The sequence below is a fragment of the Drosophila sulfurigaster genome, chromosome X, assembly GCF_023558435.1.
Source record: "Drosophila sulfurigaster albostrigata strain 15112-1811.04 chromosome X, ASM2355843v2, whole genome shotgun sequence".
NCBI lineage: Eukaryota > Metazoa > Arthropoda > Insecta > Diptera > Drosophilidae > Drosophila > Drosophila sulfurigaster.
This window is the reverse complement of record NC_084885.1, coordinates 12,444,186-12,465,755: the sequence shown is the minus strand read 5'-3', so window position 1 is coordinate 12,465,755 and position 21,570 is coordinate 12,444,186. Positions and strand designations below refer to the sequence as shown.

The 21,570-nt window shown below is 41.0% G+C and overlaps 4 protein-coding genes across 12 annotated transcripts; 2 read left to right on the top strand and 2 right to left on the bottom strand.

Annotated features, from left to right (window-relative positions):
* Positions 1-176: 176 nt before the first annotated feature.
* On the top strand, positions 177-5,414 carry LOC133848335 (syntaxin-4). Of its 2 annotated transcripts, none has more exons than XM_062283844.1 (7): positions 177-968; positions 2,374-2,565; positions 4,324-4,417; positions 4,472-4,714; positions 4,780-4,853; positions 4,912-5,160; positions 5,219-5,414. In XM_062283844.1, the coding sequence occupies exons 1-7, from the start codon at positions 936-938 to the stop codon at positions 5,228-5,230; spliced, it is 897 nt and encodes a 298-aa protein (XP_062139828.1). In that variant the 5' UTR covers positions 177-935; the 3' UTR covers positions 5,231-5,414. The 2 variants fall into 2 exon arrangements, with proteins under 2 accessions (XP_062139828.1, XP_062139827.1); XM_062283843.1 differs by having other exon boundaries at positions 178-968; positions 5,262-5,414.
* A 531-nt stretch (positions 5,415-5,945) lies between these two features.
* LOC133847280 (protein cramped) lies at positions 5,946-11,017 on the top strand. The gene is made up of 7 exons (XM_062282216.1): positions 5,946-6,070; positions 6,317-6,927; positions 6,988-7,191; positions 7,254-8,767; positions 9,537-9,903; positions 9,998-10,149; positions 10,215-11,017. Exons 2-7 carry the CDS (start codon positions 6,381-6,383, stop codon positions 10,314-10,316), a joined length of 2,886 nt encoding a protein of 961 aa, XP_062138200.1. The 5' UTR covers positions 5,946-6,070; positions 6,317-6,380; the 3' UTR covers positions 10,317-11,017.
* LOC133847279 (E3 ubiquitin-protein ligase RNF149-like) lies at positions 10,641-14,189 on the bottom strand. 4 transcript variants are annotated; one of them, XM_062282214.1, is made up of 3 exons: positions 12,698-12,766; positions 12,163-12,325; positions 10,641-12,093 (listed from the first exon to the last, which is right to left on the bottom strand). In XM_062282214.1, the coding sequence occupies exons 2-3, from the start codon at positions 12,303-12,305 to the stop codon at positions 11,781-11,783; spliced, it is 456 nt and encodes a 151-aa protein (XP_062138198.1). In that variant the 5' UTR covers positions 12,306-12,325; positions 12,698-12,766; the 3' UTR covers positions 10,641-11,780. The 4 variants fall into 4 exon arrangements, 3 of the variants coding, with proteins under 3 accessions (XP_062138198.1, XP_062138197.1, XP_062138199.1); XM_062282213.1 differs by having other exon boundaries at positions 12,615-12,732; XM_062282215.1 differs by lacking the exon at positions 12,698-12,766 and adding an exon at positions 12,408-12,468.
* An 84-nt stretch (positions 14,190-14,273) lies between these two features.
* Positions 14,274-21,096, bottom strand: LOC133847278 (G-protein coupled receptor moody). Of its 5 annotated transcripts, none has more exons than XM_062282208.1 (5): positions 21,059-21,096; positions 17,478-17,573; positions 16,964-17,104; positions 15,886-16,904; positions 14,274-15,806 (listed from the first exon to the last, which is right to left on the bottom strand). In XM_062282208.1, the coding sequence occupies exons 1-5, from the start codon at positions 21,079-21,081 to the stop codon at positions 14,983-14,985; spliced, it is 2,103 nt and encodes a 700-aa protein (XP_062138192.1). In that variant the 5' UTR covers positions 21,082-21,096; the 3' UTR covers positions 14,274-14,982. The 5 variants fall into 5 exon arrangements, with proteins under 5 accessions (XP_062138192.1, XP_062138195.1, XP_062138196.1 ...); XM_062282211.1 differs by lacking the exon at positions 21,059-21,096 and adding an exon at positions 17,948-18,064; XM_062282212.1 differs by lacking the exon at positions 21,059-21,096 and adding an exon at positions 17,932-18,060.
* Positions 21,097-21,570: the final 474 nt, after the last annotated feature.

Genomic DNA, 21,570 nt, shown 5'->3' with positions numbered 1-21,570 from the left:
TGCTAATCTTTAAATTGAAAAAATCTCAGAGACAGCCTCTGACGACGTCGACGTCGTCGTCGTTGACGCCGTGCCGATGACGATGACGAAAAGAAGGAGGAGGAGAAGGAGGAGCAGCAACAACAGCAGCAAGCAAAAGCAACACTCGCCGCCGCTTTATGGCATTTATTTAGCGAGCGGTACTTTCAGTTTGCGGGCAACGTACGGCGCGAAGAGATCTCAATAATACAATATTTATTCTTATTGCAATATTGCAGTATTGAATATTGAATATTGAATATTGAGCAAACGTTGACTCTCTTTTGAGCGCGTGCTCTCTTTCTCTCTCTCGCTCTTTCTGACTTGTGTGATAAGCGGCGACATCTTATCTGATGTCTTATCGCTTTCGCGTGCTTCGCTCACGCTCACTCTCGCTTTCCCGCTCGCACGCATGCCAGAGCCACTTTGCTCTCACGCGTCACTGTTCGGCTGGGCTGCGAATAATACGCACCGTTAAAGCACACAGCTGCGTGCAAAACTTGCAAGTTTAGGAAGTGGACGCAGTAGCAGCGCAGCAAACGCAGCAGGCGCAGAAGCAGCAAAAAGAGAAAACAAAAACAAAAACAACAACAACAACGCATGTCAAAGCTCAAAGCGCAGCTTGCGCTCAAGCAACGTCGTCCATTATGCAAAGGCGCCGCAATAACAACGGAAAATAAACAAGAACAAAAACAAGAACAACAAAGCGCCAATGCAAAAAACAATTGAAACAATGTGCAAATAATAAAAAATAAAAATAAATGAAAACACAAATAAAATAAATGAAACGCGTCACTGCTTACAAAACCAACGATAAACTATAACAAACAAGCAGTGTTCCAACAGCAACCACCACACATACATACACTCCCGCACACTCTCTCACACACACACACACACACACATACACCCGCACAATGGCAAGAGATAGGCTGCCGGAGCTTTTGCAGGTGAGTCGAATTGAAGTGTTAAATGTTTTCTAGTCAAGATTCCAAAATGCTCTCAAAAATTATTGGCTTCATGGTGCTAATTGTCCGATCACAGTGTGGCGAAAAAAAAAAAAGACGAGAGAAAATGCCTATGAAAATTTCCCGCATATTACACAGCATCCAATTTAAGACTGAACGAATTAGTATTAACTTTACATGAAGAGGAAATTTTTAGCTATTTTTAAAATTTAGTTAAAGGAAATGTAGATCCTATTTCTCAAATTTGTATTCCAACAAAAAATTTGATAAATCAAATTCGTAGTATTTAATTTGTTTGTGTCTTACATTTTCTGGCTTAGATTTATTAATATAAATCGAGCTCCTTAGCTTTCCAGAGAATAGTCTTTATACGAAACAAACCAATTTTTTTTCGTGGGAATACATTTTTTTCAGTTTAACATTTTAGGCTTAACAGTTTTAAAAAGTATCGTAAAATCAGTTAGTTTTCCATTTATAAATTCTGTAAGAAAGATAATTATACAACGAAAACTTCATCAGGAATATTATTTGGTTTTTCATGGCTTACAAATTTGTTGGAATTCACAATTTTTTTTTTTTTTGTTTTGTTCTTCTCAGTTGCGTACGATAATCTTTCTAAATTTAAATATTTAATCACAAGCGATATCTATTCTTGGTATACAATATATTTCAATTTAACATTGTTATTCAGAACATTTGTATTATGAAACACGCTTATCAGTAGTTCATTCTAAATTTAAATATTTATAGCTTTAGTGACTGTGCTAAATTGTTTTCAAACCAACTTTGTCGCAAATACCATTTCAAATTCAACGATATACATAACTTTTTTATATTTAAAGCTTCGCTATAGTAGTTGTAAAGCTCCAATTGGATTCATTACTGCAGTTGAAGGCTTTTGTTATTGTTTTGTTACAAATATACGCAATATTACGTTAACAATTTGGGCGCGTCCGCTGGGAGCGTGAAAAGCGAAGTGTGGAGTGTGAAGAGTGTGAAGAGTGTGAAGAGTGTTGGCTTCGTTTATCAGTAAGCACATAGATTGCCCATAGATAAGGGCCGAGCAATCGTGTTCCCCCATATAGCTAGCTATAACGTAGTATTTTCACATACAACCCGCGAATAGTTTGGGGAGCGGTAGCTTCACCTGTTGGGCTCGCTTTTTATTGCTCATTACACTGTCCCGATTGGCAAACACACAATTGACCAAAGCACCAAGCACCAAGAGAGAACGAGAGGCGGCGAGAAGATCGCCTGTACCAAAGTTTTTTTTAGTTTCACTTGCAACGGCGTCGCTGCAGCAGCGATGCCGTAGAACATTGTTGGCTCAAATCGTTAAATCGTTAATTCGTTAATTCGTTAAACCGGGCAACTCAATTTTTTACAGCGTTCGCTGAGCGCCAACTCAACGTCATCGTCCTCGAACGGTTCGTTGCTGCTCAGTGTTTACAACGCCACCACCGAGTCCTTGAACAACATCAGCAGCAACAACAACAATAACAACAACAGTGGAGACAACAACAAGGATCGCGACAAGATGGCGCAACATGGAACCAATGTGGATGCCATTCTGAATCCAGTAAGTACTGCTAAAATGTCTGAATGTGTGTCTGTGTGTTTGTGGATCCCAAAATCAATTGGCATGAATCAGACAACAAGTCAACAACGACAGCGACAACGACAGCGGCGCATTACTCAATCGAGTTGTTTCGCCGCAAACCCGTGATAAGCAAAAAAAAGAAACAGAAAACTGAAAACTGAAAAAAAAACCGCTTACAGCGCCTTCTAATATTTTATATACATAGACATTTAGTAAGCGATGCTATTGTTGTATCAACTAGTTAACACAATTGCTAGCTCATTGAAATGTAAGCTGCGAAGCATCAAAACAGAGTTGCAAGCCAGGCTGTTCCGAGAGAGAGAGAGAGAGCTTTCGACATGAGCTTTTAAGCTCAATAAGCTCAGATCATTTGAAGCTTACTCTGTTGATGATATTAAGATGAATATAGGTAAATCTCTGTCGACTGTTAAAATGGACAAAAATATATCGAAACATTTTTAATGATGAATCTTATAGCTCTTGATTGACACTTTGATTAGAATTGTTTTAGGCTACTTGCAAAAATAAACGAATTCGTACGAAAAACATTAAATGAAATGAAACTTACATATATATTTTATCGTAAAACAAAAAAAGTTTCCAACATCAATATTAGTTTAAAATATAAAGCTAATCCAGGACAATAAGCTAACCTATACTTATTTTTAAAATTGTTTTAATTTATGGTTTAACTTTAAATTCATTTTTATTCTAAGAATTACCCATATATCTAAAATTTGTTTAAAGCGTTTGTTAATAAATCATTTTTAGAATTAATAATCAATAATCAATATTTAAAGTTTAAATGTATAAAACATATTCCATTGCTTTTTGGGTCACGACCTTCAGCCCGTCACAAAAATATTTAACTCATAGAACTAACGGTAAAGCTATTAAGCTCCATAGCTTAGAATAACTTACACTACTGACAAGATAACAAATGAATAGAGTATGACACATCAAATATAAATACAAATTATTACAGAATTAATAATAAATAATAAATTCTTGAAGTTTCTTTCCTTATTTAATTATTATTATTACAATGAGAATATTTTTTATTTTAATACGACTTTTCTGCAATTGTAATGAATTTAATTATTTAAGATTTAACGCTGGAATTTTTTTACTTATTATACTTAACACATAACTTCGTCTTCGTGGCTTTTTATTGACAGAATATAAATTCTTTTTTAATATATTTCATTTTGTATTATTACATGAACAAATTACAACCACAACTATTTTAATTAATTATTAGTTAAGTACAGAAAAATAATAATTATGATAATGATATTGTTTGTTTTTGGCTTGCCATCAATTTATTCAGATCGAATGATTTCAGCAGAAAATATTATTATATACGATTTCAAGAAAAGGACAAAATTGTTATTGGGGAATACTTAAATTTCTTTTTTTTTTTTGCATAATTTTTTTAATTTGTTTCGACCACGTAGTAGCATTTACTTTAAAAATAACTTTAACGCCAAAACCGTAGATTTGTTAATTCATAAACTTAACAAAACAAAAAACAAGTCAATAGAGTTAGACATAATTAATTGCTAGAGGCTTTTGAAATATACTTTAATTAGTAATTTATGATATAGAGTTTGAGTTGATTTAAAAGTACAGCTTTTGAGCTCTTACTTCTTTGTCGGTGAATTATTCAAGAAACCAAAAATTATCTGTATAGAATAATTTGTAATATTTTCTAACAATTTGTAACGCTTTTCGCAGTACTCGGAAATTCGGTATCAACTAGCTCAGATCGCTGCGAATTTGGAGGCAATGAATCGCATGTCGCAGACAATTCATCTGCGCACCTTTTGCGGTAAGTGTACACTGTACAGTGAAGACATGGTATAATCAAAATGATCATTAATAGAAAATGAAATGGATGAGCTGCACAACAAGAATCTACGCTTGGGAAACCAGCTAATGACTCGCTTCAAGGAGTTCAAGGCAAATCTGCCGCCAGAAACGGATTACAGTCTGGAGGCGAGAATGAAACGTACGCTCTTCTATGGACTCTATCAGACCTACATTAATCTCTGGCAGAAGAACGAACTGTTCTTGCAAAACTATGAGACAAAGGTTAAAAAGAACCTGCGAATGCATTCCAAGATCAGTAAGCAAGAATCTTTGATTTCTTTCATATTAAAAGAGATTTCATCATGTTCCCCATACCCACAGTCAATTCAGAAGCCAGTGAACAGGAGATTGAGCTGCTGATAGAAAACAAAACCACAAAACTCTTTGTGGACAATGTAAGTTGATCAACCGCATCGATATCTTGTATCTTCTTGCAATAACAAACAATTTTAGATCCTGCAAGAAACGGAAATGGAACGACAAACGTTGCGGGATCTCATGGATCGCTTCAACGAGCTAAAGAAGCTAGAGAAGTCCATTGAGGATGTGCACGCTCTGTTTATGCGCATCCAAACGCTCGTCATGGAACAGAGCGAGACGATACAACGCGTTGAGTTCCATGCGAATCAGGCGACACTCTATACGGACAAGGGAGCTACTGAGCTGGATCAGGCCAAAGAATATAAAAAGAAGGCGCGAAGGGTGAGTAACATTGCATATTTTGTAATTCCATTCTAAATCTATTGCCTCTCGTCCTCAGCATTTTTGGTAATAACGCTCAATGTTTCTCTTCTTTATTGCAGAGAAAATTAATGATCATTGCTATACTCGTCGCTGTACTGTTAGTTCTAATATTCGTCGGTATTTATTTGTGATATAAATAACCACAAGAAACTGTTTTATTTTTTTTTTTTTTTTTTATAATTTTAAGTTAAATAAAATGTAATTTCCTACAACATCTGCATTTTAATGGGTTTTCGGTGTTCAAACACAAAACTCACCACTGCAACGCAGAGTTGCTTTTTTGCTTTACGTCACGCCTTGCACAAGAACGTTACCGCAAATCAGCTGATTGTTGTTTACAAACAATCACCGATATCTCTTGTTTGAATGAAACACAACTTATGCGCTTTACATTTTACAGACTGAATCAGTCAATAAAAATTATTAAAAATATTAAATTATATAAATTGTCAATGCCATCAATCAAAATAACATTGCACAATTCTGTTCTTTTCGGGTTCATTCATAACATTGTAATGGAATTAACGCAAAATGCGTAACGTAGCGCAAAATCGCACAACGTAACGTAACGTGCCATCGGAATTTCTTATGTATGATATATATCGAAGCGGCGTAAAAATGCAAATAATGCTCTAATCGTAAAAAAATAAAATGAATAAATAATAAATAATTGCTACTGTTAGACTACGTATTTCGGCTGAAAAGAAAACACCGATGGTTTGCACTCACAAATGATCGATAACAATTAGTGCAAAAACATCGATGCATCGATAGGGCCAACGATGTATCTGCACCTCTAAGAGACAACAGAACGACAACAAACAAAACAACATACGAAAACTAATTAAAAATCATACATAGTTTGTGGGTAAGTGTCTGTGTATGAGTGTGTGTAGTGTAGTGCAACAATGCAACTAGTGGCCAAGTAACAATATCACAAAATATGCAAATTTCAATTGCATCGCAACACAATCCACTTTTTGACCCATTAACGAGCGCCATTTTTTCGCTAGGCGTCGTGCAAAGTTTATGTGATTTACTCGTTGCTGTTAATTTCCACGAACTTAGCAAATCATCTTAAATCGTATGTGTGTATGTGTTTTTTTTTCTGCAGCTGTGTTAGATTGGTTTGTCGCACGCCGGGGGGAGCGGGGGAGAGCCAGTGCCATTGGCATAAAATGGAAGAAACCAACAGCATGTGTAAGAATGTTGCCACCACAATTCTTGCTGTACCCGAAACAGCATCATCATTACCATCACCCTCAACAACATCACTGTCGACGTCATCTTGCAAGACAGCCATGCAGTTCAAGCTGGCTGCCGAGGAGCCCGAGGAACTGCTTGGCTCGGTGACCACACAAAATTGCCCCGGGACACGTGCCAGCGCGCGTGTCATCCAGAAAATGAAACTGGATTTGACGCGTCCAATGACACCGCCACCGGCCGAGCGAGAGCATGGCAAAAAGGAGGAGAAGGGCAGCCAAAAGACGCCGTCTCAGATGCGAGCGGCAAACAAAACAACATGGACGAATGTGGAGCGCAATTGTTTCTTCGATGCGCTCAATGAGTTTGGCAAGGATTTCGAAGCGGTGGCGAATTGCATCAATTCGAAACTGAAGCGTCGCAACGCGAACAGCGAATACAGCTTCAAGAGCAAAGATCAAGTGCGCCAACATTACTATCAAACATATCACAAGATAAGCAAATATGTGCGCTACTCGGATGGTGAGTAAATCCAAATACATAGTATCGTATGTAAATGATAAAATAACTCATATTTTGCAGAGCTGAAGAAACCCGCCCAGGAACTGTACACGCTGATCAATTATGGCGAAATGCGTCGCAAGCTGCAATTTCTCACGGAGAAGCATTTCATGAAGCTGAAGCAGCTCATCTATCAGGGTCACATCATAGTTCGCTGCAAGGGCAAAAATATACGCATCAAGACGCCATCCTGCAAAGCGTTGCGTCGCCTCAATCAGCTCGATGGTGCGTTTCAAAATAGCTTCACAACCCCAACTCGATCTCTATTTATGATATACTTTTTGCAGATACGCTGGAGGACATACGCTTGCCCAGCAAGATCGAGGTGCTCGTCACGCCCGCCAACATGGAGGCCTTTGGACGCGTCCAATCGCTGGCTCAGAATCCACGCGCACGCGCGATTGTGCCGCTGCATAAGAAGCTGATTAGCTTCATCAAAACGTTTCAATACAAATGGCGCAGCTTCGATGTGCGACTCGCCGAAGAGCAGCTGCTGCCCCCCTCTTCCGCTGTCAGTGTGGAGCCAACAACGACGTCAACAACTGTTGCTGTTGAGCCCGCAATTGTGGAGCCAGCAATGTGTTTACTGCCTAAGCCTGGTGTGCCAATACATCGTCCCCTGTTGAGCATCACAGCGTATCTGAGCAGCGTCAACATCTGTCTGACAGCCTACGAGGAGCGTCTGGGTGTCAAGGTGCGCAGCGAGACGGTTGAAAGCACCGCAGCAGCAGCGGCCGCCAGTGCCAAGAGAGCGCGCACCGAAAGCGGCTCCGAGAAACGTTCACCAGAGGCCAAAAAGCTGAAGCCACAATGCAGTCCGGCGCATGAAAAATCCGCCGATGAGCTGGCCTTAAAGCTAGAGAATAGCAGCGGCGATGAGTTAAGCGAGGAGATCAATGAGTTGCTCAGCCAGCCAGTCAGCAGCAGCGAGGCAGCAGACACTACCATCATCAACAGCAGCAGCCTGATGAATGCTGTAAACACAACCGCTGCAACGGCAGCAACTCCCGTTGCAACTGCACCAACAACAACGGCTGCAGCTGCAGCGCCAACACGTGCCAAACGCAATGATGCGCCGGGTGCGGGCGGTGGCAAGGGATCGAGAGCTGCAAATGCTGCGGCTGCTGCAGCGGCACGCAACTTTAAGCCGCTGCTCAGCGATGAGGTGATCAAACGCATACGCAAGGGCTGGACGGTGTCGACGTCGGCGGACATCACGATTGGCGATTTGTATGTTGTGTTGGGTCAGGACTCAAAGCTGGAACTCGAGTATTATTGGTGCGATGCAGAGCTGAGCACAGCCAGCAGCTCCACAAGTGTCAATGCCACCATAGCCACAACAAACACAACATCGTCGCCAGCGGCGTCCTCGTCGTCGTCATCGTCATCGTCGACGTCATCATCATCAACATCAACGGCATCGTCAACATCGCTTCCGTACAATACCAACGACTGTGATAGCGTGGAACGCGTTAAAGCGATACAAACGGCCACGGTTAGCAATAAGCTCAAGCATCTGCTGCTGGTGGCCAATCTGAGCGAGCGTGTGCGCAAGCGACAATGCAATTGCGGCCATAGCTGTGATCGCAAACGCGATCTCATCACCAAGGCGCAGTGGCTCAACAGTCTGGCCAATGGCACAGCGTCTGTAGCGGGAGCAGGAGCGGGAGCGGTAGCTGGGGCAGCGGCTGCCTCTGGCGTGGCCAGCCACGAGAGCAACGAATCCATCTTCCGCACACCCATGATACCTATGCGTCGACCCATTAGCAGTCTCATGGATCCAGTGCGTCAATTGTCCAAGGTATGTTATTAACAACTATTAGCAGACTTTGTATACAGGTTAGCAACAGCATTGAAAAAAAGTGTTGCTTTGACAAAAGTGTGAACACAAAATTGGTAAATGCTAGGAGTCAGTAATCTTTACGACATTTGTTCGTGCAATAAGTCTAGGTTTTGTTTCTAAATTCCACTCCAACTATCTTAACCTAGGCATTCAAATTAGTTTAAGGAATCTTTAGATAAAATATTGCATAAACATATGGTAAAGGCCCTAATGGTTAATACTAGGAGGCTGCAATCCTTATACAACTTCGTCTACGATATTTCATTGTGCATTAAGGCTGGGTTTTTTTTTAATTCCTATTAGTATTTTACTTCTGAAAACCTATAGCTAAAATATTTCATATACGAATGATGAAAGGCCCAAATGGTTAATACTAGCTTACGATATTTCACCATGCAATGAGGCTGGGTTTATTAAATTCCTGCTCTTAAACTAGGAATACTAATTACTTCGGAAAACCTTTAGCTAATATATTGCCTATACAAATGGTAAATTATAGGAGGCTGCACTCTTTGCACAGCTTACTTTATGATATTTCATCGTGTTATAAGGCTGGGTTTTTTAAATTCCTACTCGAACTATCTTAAACCAGGCATTCAAAACAACTTTAAAGCCATTTAAGCAAAACTTTGCTTGGAAACTCTACAATGCCTTGCAAAAATGTTGATTTTAGATTTAGGAAATGAATCCATTATGCAATGCAATTAACATTGTAATTGAATTACAGCTAACGCGCCAGAAGATGTCGCGTCAGGTGCTGGTGCAACGCTGCATCCTGCCGGCGGGCTCGGATGTGAGTCGACCCTACGATGTGCTCAGTCTGCGCAATCTGCAAAACGGTCTCTTTGAGCCCATCGAGCGTGTTAGCAGCAGCAGCAACAGCAGAGGCAACGGCACCGGAAATGGTCATATCAGCTCAGCTCTAGCCAACAGGAGCGGCCAGAGTTTAGCGGCACAGGCCGAGAGTAGCAGCAATAGCAGCGATAGCGGGTGTATTGTCAGCGGTACGCTGGACATGCCAAATTTAGATTTTGTGGAAACAACAACGACCCTCAGTTCCGCCCTAACACCCGCCAGCAGCAGCGGCGGCGCCAGTTTGCCCGATGGCGCTCAAGATGAGAGCAGTAAGTCATCTTTATAGTTATAAATAATGTGACATCTAATCAACTTTATAATTTTTTCTTACAGCCCAAAACTTCTTCACTGGCAGTGTCAGTCCGATGCATTTGCTGCGAGATTCCACATCGAATGCACGCTGGCTGGAGGAGAACATCAATGACTTCTCGCTGACCAGTTTGCTGGGCCATCTCGATGATTTCGATGCCACACGCGACATACTGGTAAATCTATAATCGGTTATGCAAAATACAATATGTAGTTATGTACACTCATCAAACTTTTGCAGGATCCATCGTCGAGTCTGTCGGTGATTAGCGAAAGCAGCGTTGATTTTCGGCATAAGTTTCAAGAGATTTCGGCGCTGCTGCAGCAGCAGGAAAAGGATTAGCGCTGGCCTCGCTGGCGACACTCCAAAACTTTTATGGACCAAGCCAAGCCCCAGAATTCTTCGAACGTCTTCAGCAAAGTATTCGTATTATTTATCGTCACTATTTAATTCCATGCATTCAACGAAAAGTACATGAAAAACAGAGATAGAGAGAGAACGCTCACAAATGAGAAAGAGATGGAAGATGGAGAGAGAAAGAGAGAGAACTCAAACATTTTAACTGAGAGATATTATTGAAATTAATTTTTTATTTATCTTAATAATGTTTAACCCTTCGAACCTTCTAACACCAGAATTAGGTCTTGTGATGTTGAAATTGTTCTATTTTTTTATATTTTTTTTTTTATTAACATTAAACATTCATAATAATATTATTATTGAAAAGCGGAAGCATACACACACCCACAAACACACTCACACATATGCTCGATATTTATTTCTCATATATATATATGTATGATGTCTGCCAAGTATTACAAATGAAGTCTCGTTCCCTCATCCGTAAGTCAATCCTTTTTAGTATATACATATTTTTTATTTTGTCTGCTTCCCCCAGAGTTTTCCCTGTTGTAGTACGTAAGCTAGACTAGTTGTTAGCTATTTACACAAAATAGTTATATTATAGTCTTAATTTAAATTTAAAATATACATGCCTCCAAATAAATAAAAGTCTACCCTGTATATAGACCCAAATTCAAAAAGTTTGTTTGTTGATTACAAGTTTTTGTTTTGAGATTGATCGGACTTGAACCTTACAGCTTAGATATGTTCTTCCCGATTGAGAAGAAACCACTAAGAACCACTATCAAAATGGGCTTTGTATCTTTTATTATTCATTTCTAAACTGTTACAAATCGAAAAAAAGAAAGATTAAAGTACTCTTCGTTGTTATCATCCATATCGTCGATATCGAAATCAGAACCAAAATCATAGTCACCATCGTCATCATCATGATAGTCATAATCATCGTGTCTATGCGATGAGATTGCCTTTGGCTCTGCTTTCGATTGTGGCTGCTAGGAACTTGGTTCAGACCTTGACTCTGTCTTTGGCCTTGGCTTTGGCTATAGCTCCGCTTCCGGCTTGAAGGTGAGGGAGTTGTGTCTTTTATTATTTGTAGTAATATATGTACTATATGTATGTCTCTGGTACAGCTAACACAGCATGTCTTTTAAATGCAGGCTATCAATTTAATAGCAGCTGTTAACGTTAGCTTAATGCAAACTGCACTGATGAGTCGCTTAGAAATGTAAAGACTGATTAATTCTACTTGTGTGGGCAACGATAAATAGTTATGTTTACGATTATGAAATAGTATGTGAAATGAAAAATGTACTATATACATATAGTATGTAAATGCAGTGTAATTTGATTAGCTACTTGAAGTACTTTGCTGCTATGTTAAATCTACACACACATATCGATCGCCTATCAAACTCGATTGTATCGGTGCAGCTAAGTAAATTATGCAGCATATGCGTCTTCGTCGTCATCATCCGTATCGTCGATGTCAAAGCCGTAGTCTTCATTCTCATAATCAAAGTAATCATCACCAAAATCCTCATTCTCATCATCGTAGTAGATATCATCCTCATCATCATCGTCGTCTTCAACATCACTAGCGCCTTTAACAATGCCAATATGAGACACATTGCTATCATCAACATCATCATCTATGTGTGACTGATTATTTTCATTTTGATCGTTTGGAGAAGCTTCCAAATAGATTTGAAAGTAGCTTTGGTTTTGCTTGCGGCAAATTGGGCATGTTTTTGTCCTGCAATATGTTAAATGACATTGAATAATGATTGACAATCAACAATACGAGGAATCTGCGATCGCTTACTGCGTGTGCCATTGATCCAGGCACATCTTGTGGAACAAGTGCCCACATTGGCCAGTGAATATTGCATCGCTCGTTGTATAATTCTCCAAGCAGACGCCACAACGGACTATGCAAATTGTCTGGCCGCTGTTTGGGATACTCATCTTGCCAATCAACGATTAATCTGAAGGAGAAACAGATTAGTATAGCACGACATTGGTAGGGAATCGATTTGGTTTAGTCCTTATCAAAGATATAATATGTACTGTGTTAAAAATGCTTGTCTCCTCGACCCGTTTTTAAAACAGCTTTTCATACAGAAACATGTGTTTGTATGTACATACATGTGTATAAGTTTGTTTGTATATTTGTTTACATTTCCGAAGAAAGACTCTTATTACGAATTATTAAAGTGTGTTTTGTTCATTTTTCTTTGGTGCTAATATTAATTATACCGAATTTGGTTAACTTACTAAGATAAACTTTTGTATACTTTTAACTAAATGGCAATATACAATTTTGGCTTATTGTTCATAAGCCTGAAGGGGAGAATTACCGTATTTTTCAATCTCAATCACAAACTTCAACTGAAACAGTGTGACCTGCACACCGTTAGCGAAATATACCACAAAAATACAAATTATTAATTTTCTCTCCGACATCGGTTTGAATGCTTTAATTCTGTAATGCAAGTGTTTACACCAAACGCAAAAAAGTAAACAAACTATTCGTATACATACATATGTTTAATTCATTTATTAACATATTTATTAAGTCTACTTATTTAAGTTTCGCATAATATTTAGGAAATGTTAAGTGTCAACAAAATAAATATTCTTGACTTTTGTTAGGTTTGTGCGATATTCCGGAATTCCCAATTATTTATTTTACATACATACATACATACATATGCATGTATATGTATGTGTGTATAAATATACATATTTGGTTTGTTAATATGAAATGAAACTAATCGGAGTCATCAAACATCGACGTAAAATTCCGAAAGCGAGTGTTCAAATACTCTATCTCGGATCGGAAAAGGGTTTGTTGCAGTATCATATTCTCAAACGAATGGTGTTCATCTTCATCGTCGTCGGAGTCGGTAAATCGAAATCGAGGTTGACATTGGTTGTGATGGTGACATTGGGTCTGCCTTCGATTGTGGCTGCTAGGAACTTGGTTCAGACTTTGACTCTGTCTTTGGCCTTGGCTTTGTCTGTAGCTCTGCGTCCGGCTTGAAGGTGAGGGAGTTGCGTCCATGTCCAAATAGATTTGGAAATAATCGTCATTTCTCTTGCGGCAAATAGGGCAATCCCTTGACCTGCAATATACCAATAAATATTCCAGAATTGTATCAAAAAGTTGAGCTTGATTCTGTTTCTGCTCTTTTTTTTATTTCCTTTGAGTTGTTCAATTTTGAAACGATGTTTTAATTACTTTTATTTTGTAGGTCACCTACATTATGGTAATGTTATATATGGAATTTGGAGAAGGAATACTTAAATAATGGGTATTAATCATTAGAGGTTAATGTTTCAGTACAATGTGATATATATTCTAAAAAATAAATTTACAAGAAATGCAAAAAAAAAAAAAAATGAAAACATACATATGTATATCTATGGAATTACTTACTGTTTTTGCCACTCATTGAGGCAAGTGCCGTGAACAAGGTGTCCACATTTGGCAGCCAGGACGATATCTGTGGCCGTGTAATGTTCCAAGCAGATGCCACAACGCACTTGGCAAATAATGTTGTTGCTGCCGCTGCTGCTACTGCGTCTGGCACTCATCGTTGCAATTGATCAACTAGCATTAACTATTGCAGTGGCATTATATGAGTAAAGTGCATGGCTTATCAGCATCTATTGTTTCCGAAGCAAGTGCAGCGATTTTGTTTGCTAAATCATCATTCAATCGAATTTAAGAGAACATATGTACATATGTACATACATACTTACATATGTATGCATAACCCAATTCGGGAATTTGTGTCAATTCCGATATGATACATACACAGATCGCTGGGCGTGTGCAAACTCTCTTCCTATCTCCCTCTCTCTCCTTCTATCTCTAAACTCTAGAGATAACGATGCTATTTATGTAAACAATGTGTTTTTTTATTGTTTGTAGTACTATATATTCGATTACTTAGAGTGCGTCTGTAGGTATAATACATTTTAAATATACATACATAAATAATATGGAATGCTTCATATAAGAAACTAGTTATCAATTAAGATCAAGGTCTCAGGCGTGTCCCCAACCAATCTGATCTTACCGTACGTACATGGCATAGTAAAAAAAAATCATTTGAAAAAAAATGGCATATAAATATATAGCAAAGCTATGGTCGAGTGGGCGCGACCATCTAATCTGATGATAAGCCCAGCATCCAGCTTAACAGAGCGATAAGCCTTCACTGTTATACACCAGCGTTCCGTCAACAGCTAACACAGCAGCTCTGTTAAGTGCAGGCTGTCAATTTAACAGCAGCTGTTAACGTTCGCTTAATGCAAACTGCACTGTTGCGGCGCTTACGAATGTAAAGACTGATTAATTCTAATTGTGTGGGCAACGATAAATAGTTATGTTTACGATTATGAAGTAGTATGTGAAATTATATACTATATATGTAAATGCAGTGTAATTCGATTAGCTACTTCGCATGCTTTGCTGTCATGTAACTTTAAGCACAAATATCGATCGCCTATCGAACTTGAAATATATCGAACTCGATGTTATCGGCGCAGCTAAGTAAATTACACAGCATATGTTGGTGTGTGTGTTTGTAACGCAAGTACATATATTGCGATGTTTTGGAATTAAAGCATTTCGTTAGTCTTTTGTATTGGGAAACATTGCTGCTTGTTGCACTTTACTGGCACTAGCAGTGTCCTGCTGCACTGCATCCTTGGCTGGAATGTGTGCGTCGCTATAAGACTGCATTCGCTTCGGACTGTTTACGTTCATGTAAATGGGCGATTTCGTGACTTTGCTCGCCGCCATTGCCGCCGCCGCCGCTGCCACGTTGTTGGGAGCGAGGGGATGCGGTGCTGTTTGCGGTGGCGGTGGCGCTGGACTCTCTGGTGGGGACGTCGCTGTCGGACTGGGCGTGGCGGGTAGTTCCTCCTCCTCCAGTATGATGTCGTCCCCGACCATTGTGATGCGGCGCAACGGCGCTGAGCCGCTGCCCATTGAGCCAGCTCCTGGCCGATAGATGGCGCTGCTCTGGCTCACGCTGCTGTTGTTGCTGTTCCCGCTGCTGTTGAAGCCGTTGTTGATGTAGGAGTGATTGTTCTTCTTGAGCGGCAGCATCCGGCTGCTGCCCGCCGCCGCGTTGCCCAACGTGACCGATGGCGGCGGGGGCGGGCACGTGATCGTTGGCGTGGGCGTGGGCGTGGACGTTGATGTGGGCATAACCAATGTCGGCAGATTCGATTTGCTTATCAGATCGGGGCCCCTTGACATTAGCTCCAGCGATTGTGTCGACTTTTGCGATGCAGAGGGCTGGCAATCGGATGTCTGCGCCGTGTTGGTTGCTGCCACTCCCGATGCCGATCCCGATACCGTTGCCGTTGCTGTTGCTGTTGCGCCGCCCGACATCTGGGAGACGATGGTGCGGCTGTGGTTGTTGCTCAATCCGGTATCTTTCCATTTCTCTGAAACGAATGGTGACCGTGACTTAGTCCTAGGAGTTCGCATGCGCCTCTCAACTGAACCTCTCCCTCTGACACCTACCTGCCGCACTGCTTGCCCCCCCATTGGTCTTGCCAAATGGGAGGAGGAGACGCGCCGGCTGGCAGAGCACGACCGTCTTGTAGGCCTTGCGATACTGCTTGTTCATGATCACATAGATGATCGGATTGATGCACGCCGACAGATAGAGCATGATGTAGCTGAAGATGTGCCAACTGGGATGATCGACATCCTTGTCCGCGACCTTGACGATCGTGATGGGCAGATAGCAGATGACAAATGACAGAAAAATTGCCAACACCATTTTGGTGATGCGCCACTCGTTGCGCTTGGCGCGAACCTCACGCTGATCCTTCACCCGGATCGCAGGTTGTTTGCCCCCGCCCGTGGCTATCGCTGCTTCGGGCACGTCGGTGGAGTAGCTGCTGCTGCTGTCCGAAGAGACGCGACTGGCGGGCAAACCTCCAGCTCCAGCTGCCGTCTGAGACTGAGTCTGACTATCGCCAGCATTGCCACCAGTTGGCAAGGATGTGGCCGTAGCCACGGGACGTAAGTTATTCGGTATGGAGTTCTGCTTGTTCGCATGACGTTTAAGCCGCTGCTCGGACTTATGGACCACCCAAAAGATCTTGGCATAGCAGGCAATGATAACCAGGCAGGGGATCACAAACGCCGTGATAAACAACGTTGTCTTGCTGCTGTGGCCGTGATCATCGCTCATAATGGAGCACGTTTGCAGGCGATCGTCGTAGCCAAAGCGTCCCCAGGCGCCCAGCAATGTGGGCAACTGCATGCCATAGGAGATTAGCCAGCAGGCGGCGATCATGACGGCGATCCAATGGCGCTTGTAGATGCGCGCATAGCAGCCATGATGGGTGATCATCACATAGCGATTGATCGTGATCATGGCAATGCAGAGCAGCGAGACACCAATGTTCCCATACTGTATGAATGGAATGAGGCGACAGAGGACCGCACCATGTCGCCACGTGCCCTGGACAAATCGCAGTCCCTGAAAGGGTAGCACCAAAGCGCAGAATAGTAAATCGGCTATGCAGAGACTGAAACGAAAAAGGGGAGGATCAGTTGACAGACTTCTTATATTCTTAGTGGGACTTACCTAATTATGAAGGCGGCGGCCACGTTGCGCACCTTGGGGCACTTGAGCAATGCTACAACGGTCAGAAAGTTGCCACAGATGCCAACGATCATGATCAGAAAGGTCATGATCGCCGCAAAAGTTAGCAATGATTGTGAGAAGCTGAAAACAATAAGATACTATGAGTGATCGTCGAAGTCAAAGTGGAAGTCGCAGTCGATTTTTTATTTTATGTTTTTTTTATATATATTTCGCTCGTTGAGTGTCCGTTGGCAACCTTTAGCCTTCTTCTATCATATTATCATGCAGAGCACTTCCGTTGCCAAGAATCGCCTGCCTTTGTGTGAGCTGACCGAGTGACTCTCGCTCTCTCTTTCTCTCGCTGATGATCATCGCCGCTTGAAATGGTGCGCGTAATATTAACGATCTGTTATCAGACCTTTCACACTGCATTGAGCTGGTGGCAATCTATAATTACCCAGCCCAGAGCAGGCCACGCCAGGCCAACTGATAGGGTCGAGGGCAAGCAACCTACCCGCTTTCATCGGCAGCATCCAGTGCAATCGTTGGTCCCGGTTTCGGATCCATATCGCCGCCATACCCCAGTCCCACTGTTGTGTCGTCACTCATGCTACAATGTAAAGAAATACGCATCAGTTTTGTGCTTGAGGCAGGCCTACTCATTTTAAGTGGAGTGCCGTAAACTGTTGATAAGGTCAAGAGCCTCGTGCCTTCTACTCGCTGTTATATACCGAGCGCGTAATGTGTAAAGAGAAGTGAGAAGGTTCTATGGTATTACCTCAGCCTTCTGCTGTCTGTTTAATCCCGATTGAGAAATACCTAGAGACTAACTTGTAGTGAATCAACAGTTAACTTAACCTGAACATTAATTCAACCTTCTGTCTTATACCGAGCGATAAACAATTGACGAATAGCTTGTAACGAGTAGAGAGCAACGAGTAGAAACAAATGACAACCAGTGAATTTACTTTAGAGTTAAATTGCCTTCGTTATCCCGAGCGAGGAGCAACAATCTCGAGCAAGTAACTTGCTACTTGCAACGAGTAGCGAGCAACGAGAAGTGACAATAGACTGTCGACAAGCAACCACCATCAACTGGCAACTAAACTCTAATATTGTCGCAGCTTGATCTGCAAGACATCGCTGACCAAGTGTCACCCCACCCGGGGATCACAGTCTTACATGCGGGGTCTCTCTCTCTTTTGTTTTGCACTCGCTTCGCATTGGCTGCTGTTCCAGCAAATTAGTGTCAATTAAATAATTTAAAGAGGTCACAGACATACACAGTCTCACATAGAAGAACTTGGAACCCATCTCGCATCTCCCAGCCATGCACCATCTCTTTGGGCTCTAGCTCTGGGTGCAAAGATCAACGCCGAACCTTAATTAATTGAGTGTTCTCGAGTCGCTACCAATATGACACGACATTTGCGACACACAAATGCCGGAACACTTGAAAACTGACTACTTACGATCATGTAGTCCATACTATATACATATGTATATATTATTATATATTTATACATTTCTATTTCTGAGAAGTCGACGCCCAATTTCGTACGAAGAACTTTTTAACTTTGATGGAACATCATGAATTTGGAATGCGGCAACTCGAAATTGAAATAAAAATGGAAGTTATTTGAAAGATTGTAGTATTATTTATTTGCACAATATATCGTTCCCGCCACTAGATAAACATGACTGAATCATTGTTTCTTGATGGTTTCCTATAAGTAAAATGCTAAGTATATATTATATATATAATAACGATTTGGTTGGCCTGATAATAAAATCGTATTCGAGAGAAGCATATGTGAACATGGTGAAGTATATTCAAAAATCCTCATGGCAGCTATCAATTTAGTTTATGTTGAGTTTCAAAACTCAACTATAGATACAAATATATATAAATATAATAAAAAACTTTCAAATAGTATGCACAACAATTTCTTTACAACAATTATGTATATTAAACTGTTTCATATTTAATTCACTAGGTTGATTCACTAATATGTATTTTGATGTTCACATATTTATTATTATTAAGTCACTTTACATGCTATCTAGATTATCATAATAATCGTATTCTGATTTACAATCTATACGAAGTTGACTAAAAGAAAATCTAAATATAAGAAATGCTGGTGAGTTCCCTGTTAGATCACTTATTGAAAGATTATGACATTACATACATACGTTCTGTATAGATTCGATTCAACATTTAAATATTATTCAATATTATATGATTGAACTTGCAAATGACTTTGAAAGATCAGTTGGCACTCAAAGCGAATAGTTAGTTTGAAATACACTTCCAACCATCTAACGATCTACACTAATTGCTAAAGGTAAAGATCGCTGGTTGCGTATACGCACTGTTAAACAGCTATCGATCGCTTGCGCAAACAATCTTTCGATTGTTTGTTATTATTAAGTTAGGCATGCAGTGTGTGTGTGTGTGTGTTTGAGTTTGTGGACGCTATCTTATCAGTGCTAGAGTAACTGACTCGTACCTGGTTTTGGTTTACTTGTGTTTGTGTGCTGCACATGCGATCGGTATAAGATCTTGACGGTTTCCCACACAGCTGTATTGACACACGCTTCAATTCAGATTCCAAATCTAATTCCGATTGTAATTGCGACACACTCAAATCACGAATCACTCACAGCGAGTGCACAGATCACAGATCGGAGATCGGGGATCATCAAGCGGGACTCTCCAACAACTAACAGACAGTCGGTCTTCTTATCAGCGTACACACGAATGTAGAGTTCGATTAGAGTAGAGTTCTGCTTTTGTTGTTCCATACACGTTCACGTAATCGCGATTCGATTTATTGTTCAATTGTGTTTCATGAATGTTATTTTATAAATGTTATTTTTCGAATTGAAATTCAAAAGCTAAAAACGCGTTCATGTGCTATGAGTAATAACTGTGAACTCAACTGAGACACCACTCGACTGAGCTTCAAATGTAAACAGTTGTCATCGCAACCGAGTATCCGCTCTCTCGCTCTCTCTCTCTCTTTCTTAGTGTGACTGAGGCTGCGATGGATACGAGGCGCAAGGGGTTTAAGGTGGCTGCGGGGGATGAGAGGAAGGGGCCTGTCCGGTGATTCAAATGCGGCAGCGACTCGTCGATCACAACACGATCATGACTAATACGCTTGGGATTCAAGCATTTGCAGACTTTGCGACTTCGTCTTCTGCTTCTTCGGGCAGGTAGAAAAGTGTTGCAACCGAGTTGCGGCATTCACTCGGCCATCGTTCGGCTTATCAACGCGGGTCAACGCGATCAAAACAAAACAAAAAACAACAAACAGACGAAATACACTGTGACACACGCACTCACTCACTCGCGCTAGCAAAATCGGGCAAATGGCAAAGGAGAAAAGGCAAATTAACTGTAACGGACAAATTGCGTTTCGTCGCCTTCGCGCTTGCGTTTGTCTACAACGACTGCACATTATCGGCGCGCCGCTCCATTTGTTACCAGCATCGCTGTCGCTGTCGCCGTCGCCGCCGCCGCCGCAGTCGCTGTCACTGTTGCAGTCGGCGTCTACGTCGCTGCTGATGTCGCAAATGATATTGCCCGTAGAATTGTTGACAATATTGCTCTTCAATGAACGCACGCGCGCGGCTCGCTCTCAATCTCGATCTCCCTCTCTCTCCATTCTTCACTCACCATGCTCCACACAACCCACACAGCACAATGAGCGCTCTGCGCTCTCTCTCTCGCTTTGTGCTCGTCATCAATCGCTTTCGCTCTCATTGCCGTTGTCGTTGTCATTCGGTCACAATTGTTGAGTGTCATTGTTATTGTACTTACATATGTATTTGTTAGACAGCATTGAAACCATGGTGGTGGGGCTTTGGAGGGGGTGCTCGATTTGCGATCGCGTTAGGTTCACTCTATGTGTGTGTGTGTGTGTATGTGTGCGTATTGCATGCCTGTTGCGCTGTGTCTGTGAGTTTGGGAGATAAACGAGGCGACGACACGCACGACGAGGCGTGACCCGTTATTCACATTCCCATCAACTGGAATGGTTGCATCTAGTCTGGCCCAGTGAATCACATATGCACATAGATACTCACACACTCATTGCCAGGAGCGGCATGTGAACTTAATAAGACAGTGAAACCTCCACTGGACGGACACGCATGGCTGGACATGGGATCTTGACCTCGAGATTTCTCTTTCTTTAGCTCGCTCGATTCTCAAGCTGTTTTGATTTTGTTAGAAGCGTATTACAAATTATTGTCGAAATTAGTCAGCTATATTGTAGACAACCGATATGAATATATTCCCCTGAATTTCAACATTCAATTTGTTTATGTGTTTATTTTAATTATTTACCATTTGCAACATATTATTTCAAAATAAATTGCTACATTTGTTGTTACTCATAATTCAATTACACTCAAAGAAGAGACAGTCATGGAAAGAATTTTTATGAGCAATCTCAGCGAAGCTATGACATAAAATAAAAACAAGTTATATGAGTGAATAATATGTATATATACTTTATAGGGTCGGAGATGCCTCCTTCTATCTGTTATATATAATACATTTCCTGGCGGCACAAAGTTATAATAATATAATATAA